General features: G+C 40.9%; 1 protein-coding gene across 4 annotated transcripts in view; it reads right to left on the bottom strand.

Annotated features, from left to right (window-relative positions):
• The window catches only part of HELZ (helicase with zinc finger), a 215,500-nt gene that overhangs the window by 12,883 nt on the left and 181,532 nt on the right, over window positions 1–21,085 (bottom strand). For all 4 annotated transcript variants that reach the window (XM_061615575.1, XM_061615573.1, XM_061615576.1 and 1 more), the window contains 4 exons: window positions 18,581–18,657; window positions 15,721–16,291; window positions 13,535–13,769; window positions 10,618–11,134 (listed from right to left, as the gene is read on the bottom strand). In XM_061615575.1, the coding sequence (XP_061471559.1) occupies window positions 10,618–11,134; window positions 13,535–13,769; window positions 15,721–16,291; window positions 18,581–18,657 (1,400 nt within the window). The remainder of the gene's footprint in view (window positions 1–10,617; window positions 11,135–13,534; window positions 13,770–15,720; window positions 16,292–18,580; window positions 18,658–21,085) is intronic.

Raw genomic sequence — 21,085 nt, 5'->3', positions numbered from 1 at the left:
TAGTGCAAGTGGCACATAGCTTGCCCAGCACAAGTCGCTCATCTCTGTTGGTCATTAGTTGTGTATCAGGAGCATCCATCCCAAAGGAGGTAATAGGAAGCAAAGGTGACAATTATTAGGTCTAGTGTCCAGCTTTAATGCCAACTTGTAAATTTTACTCACCATATGCTTCTGGCTCTTTCCAACTTGGGGTGCTTTTCCCCTTATCAGCAGCCCACTGCACCCCATCCCACATTGTTCAAGAAGGCTTCCTACACTCCAGAGTGGCCTTTTCTGGGTGCAGCAGGGATGAGAAAGTGATGGAAAACTTTCCTTTCATGAGCTTGTTTACGTTAATTTATCTTAGGATAAAAGACAATACTTCCATTTTTCAAATATGTCCCATAGTTTACTCTTAGAGACATGAAAGTCCTAGAGTGTGTTACACGTGTGGCTGCCATTGGAAAATGGTCCAAAAACTTCAGATGGCCCAAAGCTGTGAATTATTAATGGAAACTGGTAGATATCAGCACATTAAACCAGTGCTTTCTTATCTGCACTGGCTTCCAGTCCATTTCCCAGACCCACTTCAAAATGCTGGTGAACGAAGTACTGCCTTCAAGTCGATTCCGACTTATGGCAACCCTATGAATAGGGTTTTCATGAGGCTGAGAGGCAGTGACTGGCCCAAGGTCACCCACTGTGCTTCATGGCTGTGTGGGGATTCAAACCGCGGTCTCCCAGGTTGTAGTCCAACACCTTAACTACTACGCCACACTGGCGCTGGTGTTAACCTTTAAATTGGGGGTAGGATAACTGAAGGATAATTTCCTCTCATATATACCTGCCCAGCCCTTATTATCTTCACTGGAGGCTTCCTCCAGGTTCTCCACCAAATTAGTTGAGCCAAAAGGTTAATAGAAAGACTGTCTTTTCATTAGTCCTGGTTATGGAACACTATGGAGACAGGCTAGCCTGGTGTTTATGTTAGGATCTTGCTTTTTAGTTTTCAGAATTATCTACCCTTCCTTGTTGGGTTTTAGTGTTGTTTTTATTGATGTTATGCTGCTAATTTTGTGCTGGTACAACTTTTTAATTGATTGTTTTAGGTGTTACTTGATTGTATTTGTATTTTAATATTTTTAATTTGGGCGGTATATAAATGCAATAAATAAATATTTAGGGAAAGGGTAATTCCTTCAATATTTGTAAAAGATATGTAAGGCTGCATGAGTTCCCTAAATGTTGATCATGCCAAATGAACCAAGAGGCTTGATAAGGTTAAAGAGAACTGTGAAGTTTGGGCTGAAAGCAACTGACTATTAACATATAATGTTTGACCAACAAACCTGCAGGTAATCAATATTTTTTCTAATATATTGCTAATCTTTGTGAGTCAAGATTATTTTTCCTGCCATCTGTTGCATTCTGTTTCTCATTGCTACTGTTTTTCTATTGAATGGGTTAGTCAATTTTTAACTGATTGTATATCACCTTGGGTGCTTTTTAAGAAAAAAGTGATTAACACATTTTATGAGTTAGTCAGTTGATACACAACTAAAGTTCTCGGGTCGTTCATTCATTACATATATTGCTCAAAAATTGATACTAACCAATGGGACACCAACATGATCCCAATCCAACATTGGCCAGCTCCAGTGTCCATTAAATGGAAGGAAAACCATGTTAAATATCTGTATCATTTTATATCTAGGTGGGCCTCCTTGTGAGAAAAAAAATTCTAGAGGGCAGAGTATAAATCCATATAAATTCACTGGCTGTCTTTATGTTTTTGAGCCCAATTCAATGTGTAGGTTTAACCTACAAAGCCCTATATGGCTCAGGACCCTAACATCTACAGTAATTCCTCTCCCGACTCATACATGCCTGGACCCTGCACTCATGAACTGAGGTCTTTCTCCAATTTTAAGGGGGGGAAATCATTTTTTAAAAATTCAATTTATATCCTGCCCCTCCTCCCAAAGGAACCCAGGACAGCAAACATATCAATAACAATATCATTAAAAACGTTCTAAAAACATTTAAAAGGGCCAATCGTATTCTCTCAGCCAATGGTTTCTGAGTTGCCAGGAACAATATCTTTAAGTCATCAAGTGCCTGGGTAAACAGTTTTTAAATTCCTCTAGAGAGTCTATAATGAGAGACACACCTCACTAGGGAGAGCATTCCACAACCGGGAAACTACTACTGAGAAGGCCTTGTCATGGGTCAACACCAGCTGGGCAGCCCCCAGAAGCATCACCACCATCAAGGCCTCACCTGCTGATGGTTGATATTGGGAAAGACATTCTTTTAGGTACTTGGGTTCCAAGCAGTTCAAGATTTTGTATGCTATACACCTTGAATTGGGTCTGGTAGGTCATCATCAGCCAATACACAGCTGTTAGGACTGGTGACACATGGTCCCATCCAGCTGCCCCATTTACAAGCCTAGCAGCCACATTCTACATAAGCTGTAGCCTACATACCATCTTCAAAGGCAGCCTCACATAGAGCACATTGTAGTAATCCAGATGGGAGGTTTCCCCTCTGAGAAAGTTTTGGAAGGTGGTGAGAAAGAGGAAGGCCTTTTTGATTGTGGTCCCATCTATGGATTTCTGTCCACAGTGAGGCCTGCCTGACATCAGCATTAACATCATTTGGGCACTAGGTTCAGATGTACCTCTTTTCCCAGGCTTTTATAATCCCTTATTGCTGTTTCTTTGTTTTGTGTTTTTGAAGGGGGCATTGTTTTATTGTTAGTCTTGATAGTTATTTTTAAATTGTATAAATAAGCCTTTAATGGCAGTGAGAAGCATGCATCTCTCTCAAACTTCAATGCATGGGAAGAAACCACATGATCTGGTTTTGTTTAAAGTGTCTTCCTGCTGAATAGAATTAAATTTGAAAAAGGAAACTGCTGCACACAGGGTTTTAACATTCTGTGACATTGTCACATTATTGATAAGCTATTCAGTTAAGTCACGACCCAAGATCTGGGTGTTTGCATGTATAAAAGTGTTTGGGATTATTGAAGTGTTGCATTTTATAAGTTCTTCAATTCATACAAAATGGAAAAAATGTTTAAATATAAATTCTATCAAGACTCCAGTTAAAGGTTCTTTATAGAGAGAGGTCGAGAAAAGGTTTGACTTACACAAGCCATATTTGCATGCAGTGCTAAACTACAGTTTTCTGTTATGTGGATGAGCCTCAAGTGAAATAGCAGATTTGCACACTCCTGCCTCCGGCACAAACAGGAGGAGGACTTTGCCAGAGTCTGGTTTCAGCATTAAGGAATTTCGGCTTACTATTACATTCAAACAAGGGATCCTGGTTTAAAAACAACAACTCTGGTAAGTTTCATAAATGGCTTGCAGCTGCCTTGTTAAACTACCAATTTCTTGTTTTAAACCAGGGTCCTTGATTTGAACATAACACTAAATCAAGATCCTTTAAAAGTGAAATTAAGCTCTGGCGAAGTCCAGAGGGAAGGGGTGCAGGAATCAGTGCAGGACATAGTGCTATGCTGGATTCCAGGGCAAACCATGGAAACTGAAGTACAGGGGGAAAGGGTTTTAAAACCCTCCCCATGCATGGCAGTCCCAATCTGGATCCCTCTGCAGCTGTTATTTTTAACGCAAAAACAAGACAAGTTAAGCACATACATGCATTTAACGCATTTGTTTAGTTTGCCCCTTAACAGTTTAAGTATTACTGTAGGTACTTTGGAAACTATGCAGAAAGCCTGATACTGTATTCAGTTCCACCTATCTAAAGTACATTTTAAAGCCTTATTTCTAAAACAGCTATGTAAACTGGTGGAGAGGGTGTTGGTTATATTTCTAGCAAAGCTACAATGACATGGAAACTCTTACATTTAAAGTTACTCTCAGGTGTGTGTATTATGTGCCTTCAAGTCGATTACAACTTATGGCGACCCTATGAATCAGCGACCTCCAATAGTATCTGTTGTAAAAAACCCTGTTCGAATCTTGGTTACTCTCATACTAAACCAAAAACACAGGAAAAACACAATATAAAAGTTTTTTTTTAATACTGCAACCCTTTTCATGGAAATTTAGTTAACTGAGACCTGTTATGTAAAATCTGAAAAGCTAGCAGGGACACTAGTAGTTCCCCAAACTTCGTTCAAGGGCATCACACTTACAACTTGCAATGTGCAAATGTAAAATTAGCGTCTTTTCTTCAAAGAGTCTTTCCACTGCAAACTATGTGAGATCTGCACCTTAATCTGTTAAAATAAGTTAGAATGTGACTAAAAGCCTTCAGCTAAAAAGTTTCATAATAAGTGCCAAGCAGCTAGGATTTCAGTATCAAAGCATTTACAACAATGATTTCTACAGACCTATTTTGCTAAAACCAGCTGGTATAGCACAGTGGGGAGGAGAGCCTGGCTGGGAGTCCAGAGTCTGTGAGTTCAAATCCCCTCTCGTGTCTCCTGGGTGTCAAGGGCCAGCTAAAGATCACCCCCACAGGGAGTGGCTCAGGGGTTACGTGCCCTGCCACCTGTGCAGCTGTGGGCAAGATGCATAGTCCCAAAGAGCCCAGTTGCCCCCAGCTGGCTGTTGCAGACAAGGAAGGGGCTGGCTTGTGCAGCTGTGGCAAGCTGAGCAGGCCCTAGCCAGCTGGGGAAGACTAGCCTCAGAGGGAGGCAATGGTAAACCCCCTCTGAATACCGCTTACCATGAAAACCCTATTCATAGGGTCGCCATAAGTCAGGATCAACTTGAAAGCAGTCCATTTCCATTTTGCCAAAAGTCTATTTAATAGTTACATTAATAAAGTGTTCTGTAAAAATGTACACACGTTTGAGTATCTCAAGAAGTGAAGGGACATAGGATTTTCATATCTAACAATATCTCCACTGAAATTCCAAGCCCTCCCTACTCCACAAGTGACAATGCCCAAAGGAAAGAAGATAACTTTAGTAGAAAGGAAAAGACCTTCCAAACCCCTAATTCCTAAGATAAGGAGTATTTCTCTACATTCCAATATGGTGTGAAGTACCAACTCACAGGTGAAAATTAAGGGCAAGAAAACAGTTCCTCACTGAGTACCTTACAGAAGAAACAGGATACCTTTGAAGGATCTCACTGATTCTATATACAGAGGTAACCATTTCTAGGTCATTCACCTTGTCCCACGGCATTATGTGACTGGAGCCACCAACGTTTTTGATCTTTCCAGGCCTGGGTCCCATATTTAATCACAACTTACTACATGGGACTCACATTTGTTTTTTACAATATGGATGCTTCCTTTCTCTTTCTCTCTCTCTCTCTCTTCCCCCCTCCCCCTTCTCCTTAGCTTTCCCTGTTTTTTTCTTGAAGAATATCATTTAACAGGCTTGTTTGCCAATCCCCACCGGCCCCTGCCCTGCCTGAAAAAGCCAGATCTCCCCTTCTTTTGTCAGGCACTGGAAGGTCACAGTTGCGTTCTCCATCCATTCAGCACGCTGCTAGAGGAGAGAATAGAGTGGACAGAACCTGCAGAGCTGCTCCACCAATTCCTTTTTAATGACAGAGGTGGAACTGTGAGGCATTGAAGCATGTGCATGCGCAGGGATGGAAAGATATGTCAATTTTGGTTCACTCTGTTGCTCATTTTTCCAGTCTTAAATTCAGGTCTCCACATTTCTGCTTGAATATGTGATTAAAAAAAAATCCTCATGTAAATTCTCCAGCATTTTAGTGCAAATTTCTCCTAATGCACACATTTTTGCAATTTCACATCATATAATGCATTTTTATATGTTATGTTCACTCGTATATTCATTTTTATGCCCGCTTTCCCCAACATATGCATTTTTGTAAACGTTGGTTGGTGAACTGCATTGCAAACTTTAAATAAGTATGAATTTTGAAGGATGGTGGTATGGCAGCTTTCATATTGTTTTGGAAAATTTGATTGATTTGACTTGAAATGCAAACTGAATCAAATTTCTCGCCCATCCCTAATGCACGCCACCAGATGAGTGGAGGGAAAACCAAGTTCTTCCTTCTCCAATGAGTGCTGAAGGACAAGGAAGGGAGTGACAAATGCCGTGTCCCCACATTCCTTTTGCCCTGCTGTCCAAGTATGGCCCCACCCTGAATCAGGTCAGTATCTGAGAAGGGAAGTCAGGCACATATTTTGTTTGGGGGGGGGCACTGCATGGCAATGAGTCCCAAAGCAGAGTGTGAGAGGAAAGAGGAAGTTAGAGGGAGTCTTTTCCAAAGCTGTAACTGACCACTGAATGGGTGGAACATTTAGTTGTTGTTGATGATAACAATAAATGTATATCCCGCTCTTGCTCCCAAAAGGAGCCCTTTTACTCTTCTCAGATCCTGATATCTCTTGCTCTCTCCACCGAACCCCCTCTGTCTCTTAAGATGACGGGAGGTCAGGATTTGTGTCATTTCTATATGGGGCCGTTTTTGATTCCATAAAATCAGTCTGCTAGAGGCAGATGGAGGAAAAAACCCACTTGTTCCAACCCCAAAATTCACCCACCATCTCTCTTCCCATGGATCAACCTGGCAGTTCCTGAGGAAATGGACATGCTGAGCAAAACGCATCCAAGGGGGTTGAGCATGTGAGTCAAGCTACACACATTATGTTATGGTCCAAGGGGGGGCACACAGTGGCGAGCAGTGGGTCTGGTGCTGCACACTCATGCATGAGTGTGTACACGCACCTTCTTCCCCCCTTCCTCTCCCTCCCATATCAGCATGCAGGGTGCCACATGACTGGAACATTATTTTACTCTTCTCAGCTCCTGGTATCTTTTGCTTTCCCAAACCAAATTCCTCTGCTGTCACTAAAGAGCTGCAGCTGATGCTCTCACTTCAGTTTGCCTTTCTCCACTGTGGTACTGAGCTCAATACGGACCTTGCTGTTGTCTTCTCTGGTCCACCACAGAGCACACAAGGTAGAGCACAAAGCAGATGCTCTACCTGGTCCATCTGTGATTAGGAGAAGGCAGGCTACGGGTGGGGAGGGAAGGCGGAACAAGGATAGGGGTGAAACAGACAAAAGAGAGACAGAATTTTTAAAAAAGATTGTTGCCTGAGGAAGCCCTTAGGAGCACTAACCAGGCACGACCTGCTAGCTCATGAAGCCAAGTTGGTCTGGAGAGTGAACGGTGGGTCCTCCTCCAGGAGGAAGTCAAGTTGTGGCTCTGCCTGCATGATCTAGTAGGATACACCATCTCAAAAGGTGACTAATGCCCTCCAGAATCCTCTGGAGAAGCAGGAAACAATAGGGAAAAGAAATAGGTGGGAGTACCAGTGCAGAGCACAGAAACGTAACAGAGATTTTTTAAAAAACGGGAGGCAGGGCACAAGCAAAATCATGGCAGCAACAGCAGAGGTGGGTATAAGTCTGATGGCAATGGGCACCTGGGGGAAAACCAATGGGCTCCACAGGGTGAGGGGGTAGGCTGCATGTGGCCCACACATTGGCCACCTGTACATTCTGTCCCTTGACTTGGGCTGGGGGGGGGTGCCATGTGCTTTTCCATCACCGGCAGCAAAATATTTTGGGCCAACCCTTCTAATTTGACTTCAGTCTCTGTGAAAAGTGATCTTTTAACAAGAATATATTAAAAAATACCTACACTTTAAAAACAAAAACAGAACTATAGTATCTTTTTTTATTTAGAAGAGCCCTATGCCAAACATAACACAAAGATTTATTTGCTGAATGTTTGTTCCTATGTCTGTCAACCAGCAATTTCCTGATCTCCAACTGCGTTTCTGACAGAGTCTGAAATTATTAGGGCTTATAGTAGTTATTTTCCCAGTTTGCCCCGATCAGAATGACCTTAAATGCTAATGCTGGGTCCCCAACTAAGGTGCAAAACAGAGATTTAAAGTTATTATTATAATAATAACTTAGCATCCAAAATGTAAAGAGGTATGACTCAGTATTCAGGGCTTTAAAAGTTGTGGCCCTGACAATTTTCTTTAGTTCTAATCAGCACTTGTTATTTTATTTATTTATTTATTACATTTATACCCCGCCTTTCTTTCCCCATGGAACCCAAGGTGGCATACATGATCCCAGGCGGTCTCCCATCCAGGCACTGCCCAGACCTGACCCTGCTTAGCTTCAGCAAGGCGGTGGTCTCATGCACCTTCAGACCATCGTAATGGCACTGCATTGCATGCTACAGTGTATCCCAAGTCCAGGAAAAACGCATATGCTAAAATGCTCACAGGCATGTCTTGCCACAATTCATATCATCAACCTCAAGTCAAGCAGAGACACTGAGAAAAGTACAGAGTACTGAAGGTTCCCATAATCCTCCAGTGACTGGGAGCAATATCAATGAATAGAACTAGTTCCTTAATTTTTCTGAATATATCTGCAATAAAGATATTGAGGAATCTAGTTGAAACTGCTCATCATTGGCTTAACTTGGATTAGTCAACATTGTATTTTGCTCTTATCCAAGCGAACAGAAACTATGAGGTGGATCCAAATGTATGCTTCATTCACAGAAAGAACAAAAGGTGCTTCCATTCACAGGAGAGTTCCCCTCACAGAAGGATGCATTCATTTGCATTCATTGAAGACTTCTTCCAAGAACACACGCTGCTTGCGTACGTTTGGATCAACATCATCTCATTTAAAATAAAACAACAGTGCTTGAATTATCATGGGAAAGGTAGGCGGGCCCAAAAGAAATCCCCCAGACCTCTGATCACTCCCTGAGTTAGCCAGTCATGCTCTTCCTTGTAGCGTTCTCAGAACAGTTACTAAGGAAGCAGGGACTCTTCTGCCACGTCCCCCCTGCAAAAAGAACATCTACCACTCCCTTAATTCTAGGAGGAAATTTTCAGGAATTTGTTCACTGCTTTCAAGTCCGTGATGGCCTACACATCATTTTTCTGCAGCAGAAGTACTGCTCCTGCTCCAGTAGGGCTTACAGCCCAAAGAGAGGATCCAGTACTCCTGGATTTCTGATGGGCATTTGAGATGGATTCCTCCACCACCCAACTCTCTTCTGCTCATTCTTCTGATAAAGAATGTGCTCATTTTAGAGCAAGGGTTCTTTTGGATTCTGACCTTGCACTAGGCATAAGACAACTTTTAAAGTAGTTAACACTGGTTGACTTGATTAGAATGTTCCCTCAGCCAGCCGACATAGACTCTAAAGCAGCTGGGACTCTTGGGGTGGGACAGCAGACTCTGATTTACAGGAGGGAGTGACCAAATCAAGCACCTTGCAGGGGAACAGGCAGGCAGGCAGACAGCTAATGCCTGCCTGGGAAAGCATATGGGTAGATATGGACAGTCAGCCTATGTAAATAAAATAATGCAGAGCTGGAAACCAGGATGCCTTTCTCAGTCTAGCACACAAGACACAGAGAGAAGGTTGGAAAGATCCAGGCAAGGGAGTGTTAGGTCCAAACCCAACAACGCAAGCTGTCACTCTCCAAACCCAACAGGAGCAATGGAGAACCCTTCAATACAGGGATTGTGCCTTCCTCTGTAGTCTACCAAAAAAACCCCATTAACTAAATATGTTGGGAAAATGGATCCTCTGTAATTTGAGCATAATAAATAACTACACTGGGGGAGGGAGGGATCCAAAGGATACTAGATGGACTCCTACTGGGAGGGAGGGCAGGATATAAATCAAATAAATAAATAATAATAATAAAGGTATTCGTGCAAATGCTTATGCAGACACTAGCAGCTTAGTGCTATAGGCAAGGTCTGCCAGTTCTCACGCTTCTGCAAGCCCTGCATGACCAGAAGAATATACTGAAGTTTAGTTTCACTTTTCTGTACAGTGCCCTAGCATGAAGTATAAAACAGCCCTAACACATGCAGAAGTGCATCTTTAAATCTAACATCTCTTTATCTTTTAATCATGAACTACCCAAACAAAAACATTTTATACTGCTGCCAGGACCACATGTCCAACCACATGTTGGGCTTGGGGAACATCCTGGTACAGTTTTCATTATGTGCAGTAGCTACCAAAAACACCTCTCAACTTACCTTTGATGTTTGAACTCAATACATAAGAGCATCAAAGGGATGCATTTTTATGGGTCCACTTGGGAGCCAATTCTCTTGTTAATAAGATATTGACTCATGTAGGATGTCTTGATGTTGTTTTTTTCATTATTTGTTTTTTTACTTAATTATGTAGATATTATTTTGAAATCGCTCTGAAATCATGTATAAATCATATAAAACTAAGTGTAATATTAACTTTGCTGATTACTACAGGTTTCATTCATCCAGAAGCATGACCAAAATCAGCATTGTGAAAAGAAAGAGAATTATATATACAAGGGTGGTTTTTCACCTCCTGAAAATGAGAACCACCAGCCAGTAGTCCTGGGAACTTTCAAGTTCAAGGGCAGGATGAAAACATAAATAATAATAATGATGATGATAGTCACTGTTCAAAATAGGATTAAAGTGATAGTAGCTGGTGTAAATGCATCAACAGTGAAACCCACAAAATTATACAAGACCGTGCCTGAATTATGGTGACCCTCCTTTTTTTCAGCTTGCATTTGCTACTATAAAATATATTGTCACTACATAACTGTTTACTCTAAACAGACATCTGAACAGCAAACAAGTATTCAAACACTGCAACCCACATACCTCTTCTAGGCTGTGCAGTGAAGATGAAGAAGCAGATACTGCTCGCGAAGTAAGGGTGTGAAATGGTTCCTGACCAACTGTGTGCTGATGGGTCTGTATTTGGATAAAAGGGTTTTGTTGTGATCTGTGAGGCAACGGAGGTATACCATAATGAAAACCTTGCCCCATTAGATGATTCTGGTGTAGATTAGCATAAGTCCATGATCCATCAGGTTGCAGATATTTCAAAGAAGGTGGAGTTATGTGTTCAGATGGCATTGAGAAAGGGGGATTGTACATTTGAGGCAGATGCTGCTGAAATGCTGGGTTGCTGGATATTTCAATGTCTCTGTTCTCGGAGAAGTTTGGGAAGTGGCCACTGTGGTTTGAATTGCATGAAGGAGAGGAGAGTGCTGGTGGGCTTCTGGGTTGCACTTGTCTGTATTGCAAAAGTCTTGACTGAGGTGGTGGCATTTCAACTAAGTCCCTGTTTTCATTTTGATCACGGTGTGATAGTTCTCGGAGCAAATCCTGGAACCTATATTAAAAAGATAATTATTGCTCAGATGAGAAACAAAAGGGGTATAAAATGTTATCCCATTCAAGAAAAAAATGGTAATGTTACAAGAAACATAAAACACACATTTAAATGTAGTTATCTTGAAATGTTCGGGGGCACACAATACCAGATTTATTTTTTAAAGCTTTATGTTCAGAAATTCAGAACAAAGGAGTCTTTGTCCTGCCTTTTAAACTATACCAATACCATCTAGCAGTTGGTGCTGCTGAAAGAAAAACTAAAGAAAGAGAGAGAGACAGACAGACAGAGACAGACAGACCATTCCAGGACACATTTGTACCTCTGGACTGCAGTTGTAAAGCATTGCACAAATCATTAGAAATCAAGACAAGAACTTGCAAGGAATTTCCTTGTCCAATTGAAAAACAGCAATGTATTTAGGCCAATGCAAACATTCCATACTGAGATTATATAATCATTCTATGCAGCTGCCCAACCTCCACTTTCACCTGAAAGGTTACTTGTTTGAAAGTGCTCCCACAATTCTGCCCATTTAAAAACATATCAGGTTTCTAATTTAGCCATTTATCTGAGGTAATATGTGATTTTCACATGAAGCATGAAACATCCAAATTACTCACTGTGTGAAAATTCCTGAGGACTTTAAAGAAACCAAAATTAGATCCATAATGGTTTTAAAAAAATGGGGTGAGGACATAGTTCAACTGTTTTATGGGAAAGAACAGTGCAAAAATCTAGAATGGTAATCTAGATATAGAATATGGCTAAGTGTGAATAGAAAGAGATTGGCTATCTTTATACATATACAAACAAGTATTCACTTTCTCTTTCTTTTTCCTTCTTTTGTGTTCCGTTGATAAACCCTCTAGGAATTGTCAACCTATCTGTTTGATGTTACCTGGTCTAGCTCCTGGGATAGAAAGGCTATGAATTAAAATACAGCAAATTTCAATAATGCTGCCTTCACAGGACAAATCAAGTTGATGCTTTCTTTCATTACACGCACATTTATCTTAGTTTTATATACTATTTATAATGTGCAAACAGTAGCAACTTTGATATATCTCAGCAATGTACTGCTTTCACTGCCAGCAGACTTTAAATTGTTAACTATTGTAGTACCAACCATCATAAGATAATTACTATTATTCTTAAATTGACTATTTGGGGTGCTGGTATAAAGAATGGTAGGCTGATGCTGTGCATTCAGAGAGCTATAACTCTCCTCTTAATTAATCCTCTCCCCTCCCCAAATTCTCATGGCCATTATGTGTAGGTGATGAAATCTAGAGCACTCTGGAAAGACCTACACTTTCTCAGCCTTTTTGTTGCCCATTTTGGATGTCCATCCATTCAAGCTGGGAACCTGAAATGAGCCTGCCAGGACTCTCAGAATTGGGACTTCTGGATTCTGGTAACAGTTTTGATGGTGCCCTTTGTACCAAGGGAAGGGCCAGATGGTTTTTTGAACCCTTTTACCTCTATAACAAGTGGGTGGTTCTTCTGACCGGATGGTGGATGTCCAACCTGTCCTAGATGGGGTTGCCCTCCCCCTGAAGGAGCAGGTTCATAGCTTGGGGGTTCTCCTAGAAACATCTCTGTCACTTGAGGCTCAGGTAGCCTCGGTGGCACGGAGTGCCTTCTACCAACTTTGGTTGGTGGCCCAGCTACACCCCTATCTGGACAGGGATAACCTGGCTTCAGTTGTCCATGCTCTGGTAACCTCCAAGTTAGATTACTGCAATGCGCTCTATGTGGGGCTGCCTCTAAAGACGGTTTGGAAACTGCAGCTTGTGCAAAATGCAGTGGCCAGATTGGTAACAGGGACCAGACGGTTCGAACATATAAAACCGATTCTGGCCCGCTTGCATTGGCTGCCTGTATGTTTCCAAGCTTGATTCAAGGTGCTGGTTTTAACCTATAAAGCCTTACACGGCATAGGACCACAATACCTGATGGAACGCCTCTCCCAGCATGAACCCACCCATACACTATGCTCAACATCCAAGGCCCTCCTCCGGGTGCCTACTCCGAGGGATGCTGGGAGGCTGGCAACAAAGGAGAGGGCCTTCGCAGTGGTAGCCCCCAAATTATAGAATGATCTCTCTGACGAGGTGTGCCTGGCGCCAACACTGTTATCTTTTCGGCACCAGGTCAAGACTTTCCTCTTCTCCCAGGCATTTTAGCATGTATTTTTAAATTGCTTTTTAAAAATGTGTTTTTAAATTTGTATATTTGTTTTTAATGTTTTTAATTGTTGTAAACCGCCCAGAGAGCTTTGGCTATGGGGTGGTATACAAATGCAATCAATCAATCAAACAAACAAACATTACAATAAGTGGCATATGACCTGTTTCTACCCAAGCGCTATACCTTGAGAATTCATTCCACAATTACCTTGAATAAGTTGCCTCAGTTTCATCTTCTACATTGTTGGCAAGTTTCCAGTTTGCCCTAACTGGCTGCTGATGCAATCCAATTGGCTGCTGAGAAAGGTGGGATAAGTGAAGGTGGTGATGGTGAGAATAAGGAATATTGCCCTGACTGAGATAGGCGCTATGCTCATTCCACTGTTGTAGTCTTGCTTGCTGTTGCCTTAAGGTTTCCAAAGCTAAATTTCCATGAAGACGATCTGTAAAACATTGGGGGGGGGAATTACCCAGCTTCTGTACTTCAGATGTTTAAGTCAGAAAACTGCATTTCACAATATCATACAGTAAGTGTATAAACAACATTAAAGCACCTTTCTTACTACATTTATTTTTTGTTGTACCTTTGACACTAAAAGACATCTCAGCAGCCATAGGCCTGTTTACATAAATGAAGTCCTACACACTTGATACACAATAGTAATTTCAAAGATACTGCACAGAAGTGGTCTCAGCATCTTTTATATTTTACTGTAACCTCTCATAGGGCCTGGTTGGAATGAGCAGTGGATCTGCATCCTCTCCCCAGCCCTTCTCCTGATGTGTGTCAGCTTACACACTTTGATTGTAGCTTATTTATTTATTTAAAGCATTTACAAACCTCTCAATATTTTAAAAATCTCTAAGCAGTAAATCTTTAACCTATGCTATATCTGAAATGGGGAACTGTGGTTTAATTAATGTTGATTTACTAACCAGAACCTTAAACCATGGTTTGGTCCTGGTTGAAGATCATGGTTAGTAAATTGACACTAAATCGCAGTGCCCTGTTTTGAATGTAACAAGGAATTGTGGTTTAATTTAATCAAGATCACAGCCCCAAAGCTATAGCACAGATCTGTCACTCATTCCTAGATACCTAAATCATGGTGCTGGAAGATAGGATCATGACGTCCAAACTAGCACATAATGTGGGAATGGTCTGCTTTACAAGAAATACTTGCAAATGGAGGATTACTGAAAGCAGCGGACAAAAAGACCTATACGTTACAGGTAGGCCCTGCTTATACAGCAGGTTCCGTTCTGGACCCCCGCTGTAAAGCGGAAATCGTCGTAACGCGGAACCCCATTGAGTATAATGGGGCGCGTCACACAAGAATGCCGCAAAAGCGGCTTTAAAACCTGGAATGAAAGCTGCTGCATTAGCGGAACGCTGGTAAGCGAAGCGTCGGTAAGCAGGGCCCTACTGTATTTCCTAGTCCTACACTTCTATGAATAATGCTAAGAGGACACAGCTACCATTTACCCGACAGCAGTGACTCAGGCAACTTTATACTGATTTAAACCAGGGCTGTGGAACCCCTCTCAGCCTGAGGGCCACATTACCTTCTGGGCAACTTTCTGAGGGCCACATGCCAGGGGTAGGTGGGGGCAGAGGCAAAAGTGGGTGAAACAACAAATGTAAACTTTACCTTTGTACAGTAGGCTACTTTCTGCACCCACTCACTGACCCCTCTCCATCCAGGCATTCAAGAGGCATTATCAGAGTTCAAGGGCACATTCCAGCCAGGCAAAAACAGTCAAGGAGGATGCAAACAGGGCCAGTGGGGGTGGCTGGAGAAGGGCCAGAGGTTCCTCACTCATGATTTAAACCATTTATACCCCACCTTTCCTCAGTGAGCTTAAGGCAGCTAACCAACTAACTTCAAACAATGACTCAGCAATTTTAAAAAACAATAGCATAGCAACAATAGCTATAACAAAGTACACATAAAAAACTAAGACAGCTACGATTTTTCAAACCCATCAAACATAATGTAACCGCCGCAATTTAAGCCCTTCGAAATGAGAGCAATCATTTATGGCCCAAAAGCCTTCTTAGAAAGGAAGGTTCTGACCCTGCTATAGAGAGGGGTAAGATAATCCTCCCTCAGGAAGGAGTTCCAGAGCCTGAGCACGGGCTGCTTAAAAGGCTCACTCGCCAGTGCTATCTGCTCTTCATGGCTTTGCATCAATGTACCTAGCATAACAGGGAAATGGCATCAGGAATTTCAGAAGTACACACTGCTGGACTCCCGCAAGCTAATAGTTTTTCCTCTTGACGGAAAGGGAGATAACACTGAACAATACTGAAGTCCAGTCTTACAAAAAACACCTTATATAAGCAGAGTTTGCCTCACACTCCTATCTGTGAAATGGAGCAATGATACCTACCTAATTGCTCTCCAACAGGCATTCCTGGAGGATTTTCTTCAAGGAAGTGGTTCAAGTGGAGTGGCATCATGGGGTTGTGCTGTGCAATGGGTCTCAGAGGGTTAGTGACTTCTTGTAATAGAGAGGGAGGATGCTGCTCTGAAAGCACAGCATCTACACCAGGGGAATGAGGTCTGTGTGGAACTGGGTTTTTAAAGAAGGAGTGGTTGGGGCCGGACTGATAGGCTGGGGAAAGCTGTGAAGGTGGCTGTGGTGGCTGCTGATTTAAATGATTATGCTGCTGGACTATCTGGTTTTGTTGTGGATCCATTTGACTTTGCTGATCAGACAAATGATTTTGCTGTTGACTTAAGGGGTTTTGCTGTTGTTGTACAGGGTATGGCTGCCTTGGAATATGAGACAAGTTCTGGAAGTGGCGATTAGGAACAGCATATTGAGCATGGGGAGGGGTGAGGTGAAGATTCAGCTGCCTGGGGTTAAGATTATCTTTGCGGGGAAATTTAGAATTGGGATAAGCAGTGCTGGAACGCAACTCCGGACTTCTGTTTTGGGAATTTGCTTCTAAGTCAACCTAGAGGAAATTACACAAATTACCTTGAGTTAAAAATCATTTAAGAAAACAAAGCCAAAAAAATTCCCATAAGCTATATGAGTGTACCAAGCAAATTACTTTAACACTTTAATTACATTAACACTTAATCAAAGATGTGAACTCTAAAGAAGGTGGGAAGAACAAAGTCATAAGTGAAGAAAAGGCACTGTAAAACTTATTAATTATGGAATGATCTCCCTGACGAGGTGCGCCACAAGAATTTCCTTTTCTCCCAGGCATTTTAGCATGTGTTCTAAATTGTTTTAAATTGTGTTTTAAATTGTTTTTAAAATATGTGTTTTTAAATTTGTATATTTGTTTTTAATGTTTTTAATTATTGTAAACCACCCAGATATATATATATATAAACTTGTATATTATCCTCTTTATTGTATAACTGAAAACATATTTCACTGTTTATTCTACTTGACTTTTAATCTTTTATATTAATTTTGTGAATGTGAACATTCTTCTATAAACAAATTATAGCTACTGTGGTAGTTATAAACTACAAAGACCAGAGACAGTTGTGCCCTTATATTTCTATTTTTAAACTTAATATCCAGACCTTCTCATCACTGAAATCCATTCCAGCAACTACTATTATGACAGGAATGACCAGCTGCTTCTTTAAGATCCTAATTTAGTTAAAGACAAACAACTGTCAGGTTCCAAGCTTTTTATTTGCACTTCTAGACAAAAGCACCAAATATATAATCAAATGTATAATCAAAAGGCCATTCTTTATTTGCAAGGCTTAAACAGTTTGCTTTGGGGTCATCCACTCAACCTCTATTCTTAAGAGTGAATTTTCCCATCATTTCCATCTGACAATATTTTTCTTAAGAAAAAACGTTGACACTTATTTTAATTATTGTAAGTGTGGGTATTTACTTGCTATACATAGTGAAAGGTTAATTAAAATATTCAAATATACTGAGCTGGATCTAGACCAGCTGTTTCACAAATCCTTTGTGGAAAGTGAGTTGGATTCAGAAGAGGCTCCTCCTGTTCAGCAAATTGGATATTCCTGGGGATGGCAAGCAATTTTTGCTGATTCTCTCTCCCCCCTGCAGTCCCCAGAAGCTCCCCCCACACTATTCTGAACAATCTCTCAAACCTTCAGATAAAATTTTCGGGGGAGGGGGGGAAGAGAACTGGTAAAAATCACCTTTTCCCACCACTCCCTGCAGCAGCATTCATCAATTACAACTAAAATCAGTAAGGAGATGTTACCATTCTGTGCATACCTATCACAGTTGGGCAAAAGCAAAACTTGCAGACATAATGATTTAATTTAAAAGAAACAAAAAAATCACCATCTAACAGGGAACTAGAATCATAGATAAAAAACGATAGCACAGAAAGGTTCAAGAACAGCAATAGTCAAAATTCTCGATATTTTTTTTTTAATGTTAGCAAGTTCTAAAAGGCAGCCTACCAAGTCTTTACAGTCAGCACTCATTCTGTAAAGCAGGGAGTCACAAAATAGGAGTCCTGCCACATTCTGCTTTTTCTAGCATGTCTCAACCAATGAACTATTATATTATATAGATTGCTGAAATTCTACTTAGAAGTTTGTTCTTAATGGAGACTTCCCAAAACAGATCAAGTGACCAGTTACCAGTCAGCCCGTGTACTTCCCAGGTCATGCGTTCAACTCCTGTAGACTTACTTTCAGACAGCTGTAGAATTTGAGCCCTTGACTAAAGTAGTTGTGCAATGCAACTTGCATTTCATCAATTACGTTTTTTGGAGTGTGTGTGCATGTGTGGGGGTGGGGGTGTCACTATTTGCATTCTATGCTATTGCAGTACGCTGTGATCTTTGATTATCTTTGTATGTCTACTGGGTTGGACCCAGACTTTGCTCCAACTGACAAATAGGGAGGTGACTTTTGCTAATTCTCCCTTCTGACTGCAACTCAGCACCACCTTCTATTCGTTTCTGGACAGTAAGGTGACCCTCCAAAATAGTGTGGAAGGTGTCACTGTGGGCTGCAGGGGGAGGGAGGAATCACTCAGAATCATCTACCCTGCACCAGCAGAATCCCTCTGCTGGAACAAAAGCCTTCCGTGGATGAAAGGAGTCTTAGGGCCATGGAAAGTGAAATCTACATACAACCCATTACATTTTCATTATTTGTTATCTCTAGAGCCTCATCATTTCTTCTATGTCTTGATTCATGAGGGATGACCTTATTTCTGTCAATTCATGCATTATGGAGAATGACTGGTAAGAGAATAAAGACAAATAAAGAACACACACCTGTTTGGCTTCCAAAGGTTTTTTCTCAGGTGTCCGAATTTTATTGATTTCAGGTCCAGCACCAGCTTCATTTTTGCCTAAATATATAAGATATTTACTTGCAGACAACAAAACAAAAGCATTATCACAGCTTAGCTAAGATCATATCCACCCATGGCCAGATTAAAGAATGATGGTATTTTATCTTGTCCTGTTGCTGCAGTTGCTAATCATTAAAGAATTAAGGAATGGTGCTATTTCATATTCTTATTGTTCTGTATTCAGCAACTGGAGCAGTAAGCAAAATTAATGGCTCTGACAGCGATGCTCACATAATAGATACATTTGAGTAAATCTGGATCCTGTGAGTTATATCCAAAACTAGTCATGCTTAGAACAGACCTGTTGAAATAATAGTATTTGTTAGTCTACTCATAGGTCTATTAAACTGTGGTCCAACCCCAAACTTTTTTGATGTTGATTCCAACAGTTCTTGCTTATATGAAATTATAGTTAAAATACAGAAGCTAACCTAAAGCCAGGGCACTGATGTGTTCTTTGATCCTCATATAAAATTACATAGCTGACCAAGAAGGAAAATAATTTTTGCTGGTTAGTTAGCAGATAGGAGCTTTTGGATAATACAAAATAATATTCTAATCAATAGGATCCTAGTGTTAAAAGAGCTACATAAGAAAACAAAAGAGCAAATCTAAGAAACCCAAAAGGCCATTTCCAGTGCTACTGTTTCATACTCAAACCCCGAAGAGGAATTAGTTGCAGAGGTGTATCTAGAAAATGACAACAGATGCTGGTTTTTATCATGACGCAAAGATGTACACATGGCAAAGGATCCTGAGGCTTCATCGGGCATGGGGTTCACCCTGCTTTCCAATCATTCTGCCATTTCAAAGATATGTACCTGTAGTTATTTCCTAGCCTTTACCTGATATGAGTAGGGAAACATAATTTAGGAAGTAACCCTCAGTAGATCTAACATTTGTTTAACATAATGTTTAAACCACTATTTTTAAAACAAAAAATACATAAAACAGTATAAAATGTGTATAAAAATACTGATAAAATCAGCAAACTTTAAAAACAAGTAGTAGTATTCTACTGACACATCCCATCAGCGCAAGGATTACCACTAGCATAATGGGACTTATCCGCCTCTCTGTGATCTGTGCCCTCCAGAGGGCTGGGGGAACCCCTACAACTGTTTTAGGGGGCACATGGGGGAAGAGGGGGGAGAGTCCCATTGCATTAGCAGTAATCCTTGTACTGAGGGGACTCTGACAGCACTATGAATACAACCCAAGTAGACATAATACAATTATCAAAATATAGATAAAATCAACAGAATTTTACAAGTATACATGATAACATTACATGTCTGTGTAGGCTTGCCAAAACAAAAACGTTTTTAGCAGATGTTAGAAACAGTACAACGAAGGCAGAGAATTCCAGAGCATGAGGGTGCCTTACTAAAAAAAGCTAACATTATATGGCAAGTATGAGTCCAAAGCAGTCAAGTACAGGGTAAGGCAATCCTTCAAATAAACTGGCCACAAGCTGTTGAGACCTTTATTATACAGCCACAAGCGTGGCTGTATACTATAGCAAATATGGATTTTTCACATCTGCAATGGTAAATTGAAAATACCCCCCACACCACTCTCTGCTTCCCATAAGCTCATTTCAAAACAAAACCTTACAAAACTTATACTCCTGAACCGAGAAATGCTTGCTTAACAATCCTTTAATTTCCATGGCAATACACAAAACAGTCAGAGAGAATCGAGAGTTCAAAATGTAAAAAGAGAGAAAAAACACCAGATCCCTGTTGGGCTTTTTCCTGTCAGAGTTCTCATAATTTGTTGAAATTAATTAAAAATCAGCCATGTTCACAGAATAAATGTAAACCTATTACTGACCTTGCCCCATACTCTGACCTTCATCTTCTGCAGTTTAAATGTTAAAAAAATGCATGGCTGATTTTTAATTAATTTAATAAATTTAACACTAAACTCAATGATAAGGCTGGGCACGCTCAGTAAACACCAACTGTCAGTGTTCTAAAAGCCAGACTCACAGCTGCTTGGCTTGGCTAGGCTAATCGGGGGGCCACACCCATGCCAGACATTATTTCAGTTTAGATAGTCATGGCTTCCCCCAAAGAATCCTGGGAAGTGGAGTCTGTGAAGGGTGCTGAAAGGAGTCTCCTATTCCCCTGAATGAGCTCCAGTGGCCAGAGTGGTTTAACAGTAAGCTCTCATGTTACCAAATTCTTCCAAGCTACACAGGAAGGGGATTGGATTGTGAAACACCAACCCAAACTGTTTTCATTTTGACAAATTTGTAGGGCAATACAATTATCTCAGAGAAGACAGGTATCCTGCTCCCTTGGTGCATTAACTATAGCTGCCTAATTTCCCTGCTTTTCAACGTTTGATAGAAATATCTGTTGGCTATAGGTACGTTCTTAAACTGCAAGGTTTTTTTGCCTATTAATGAATATACTAA

Source organism: Rhineura floridana, chromosome 3 (assembly GCF_030035675.1).
Source record: "Rhineura floridana isolate rRhiFlo1 chromosome 3, rRhiFlo1.hap2, whole genome shotgun sequence".
NCBI classification, from domain to species: domain Eukaryota; kingdom Metazoa; phylum Chordata; class Lepidosauria; order Squamata; family Rhineuridae; genus Rhineura; species Rhineura floridana.
The sequence above is the reverse complement of the archived record's forward strand: the minus strand, read 5'-3'. Positions and strand labels throughout refer to the sequence as shown.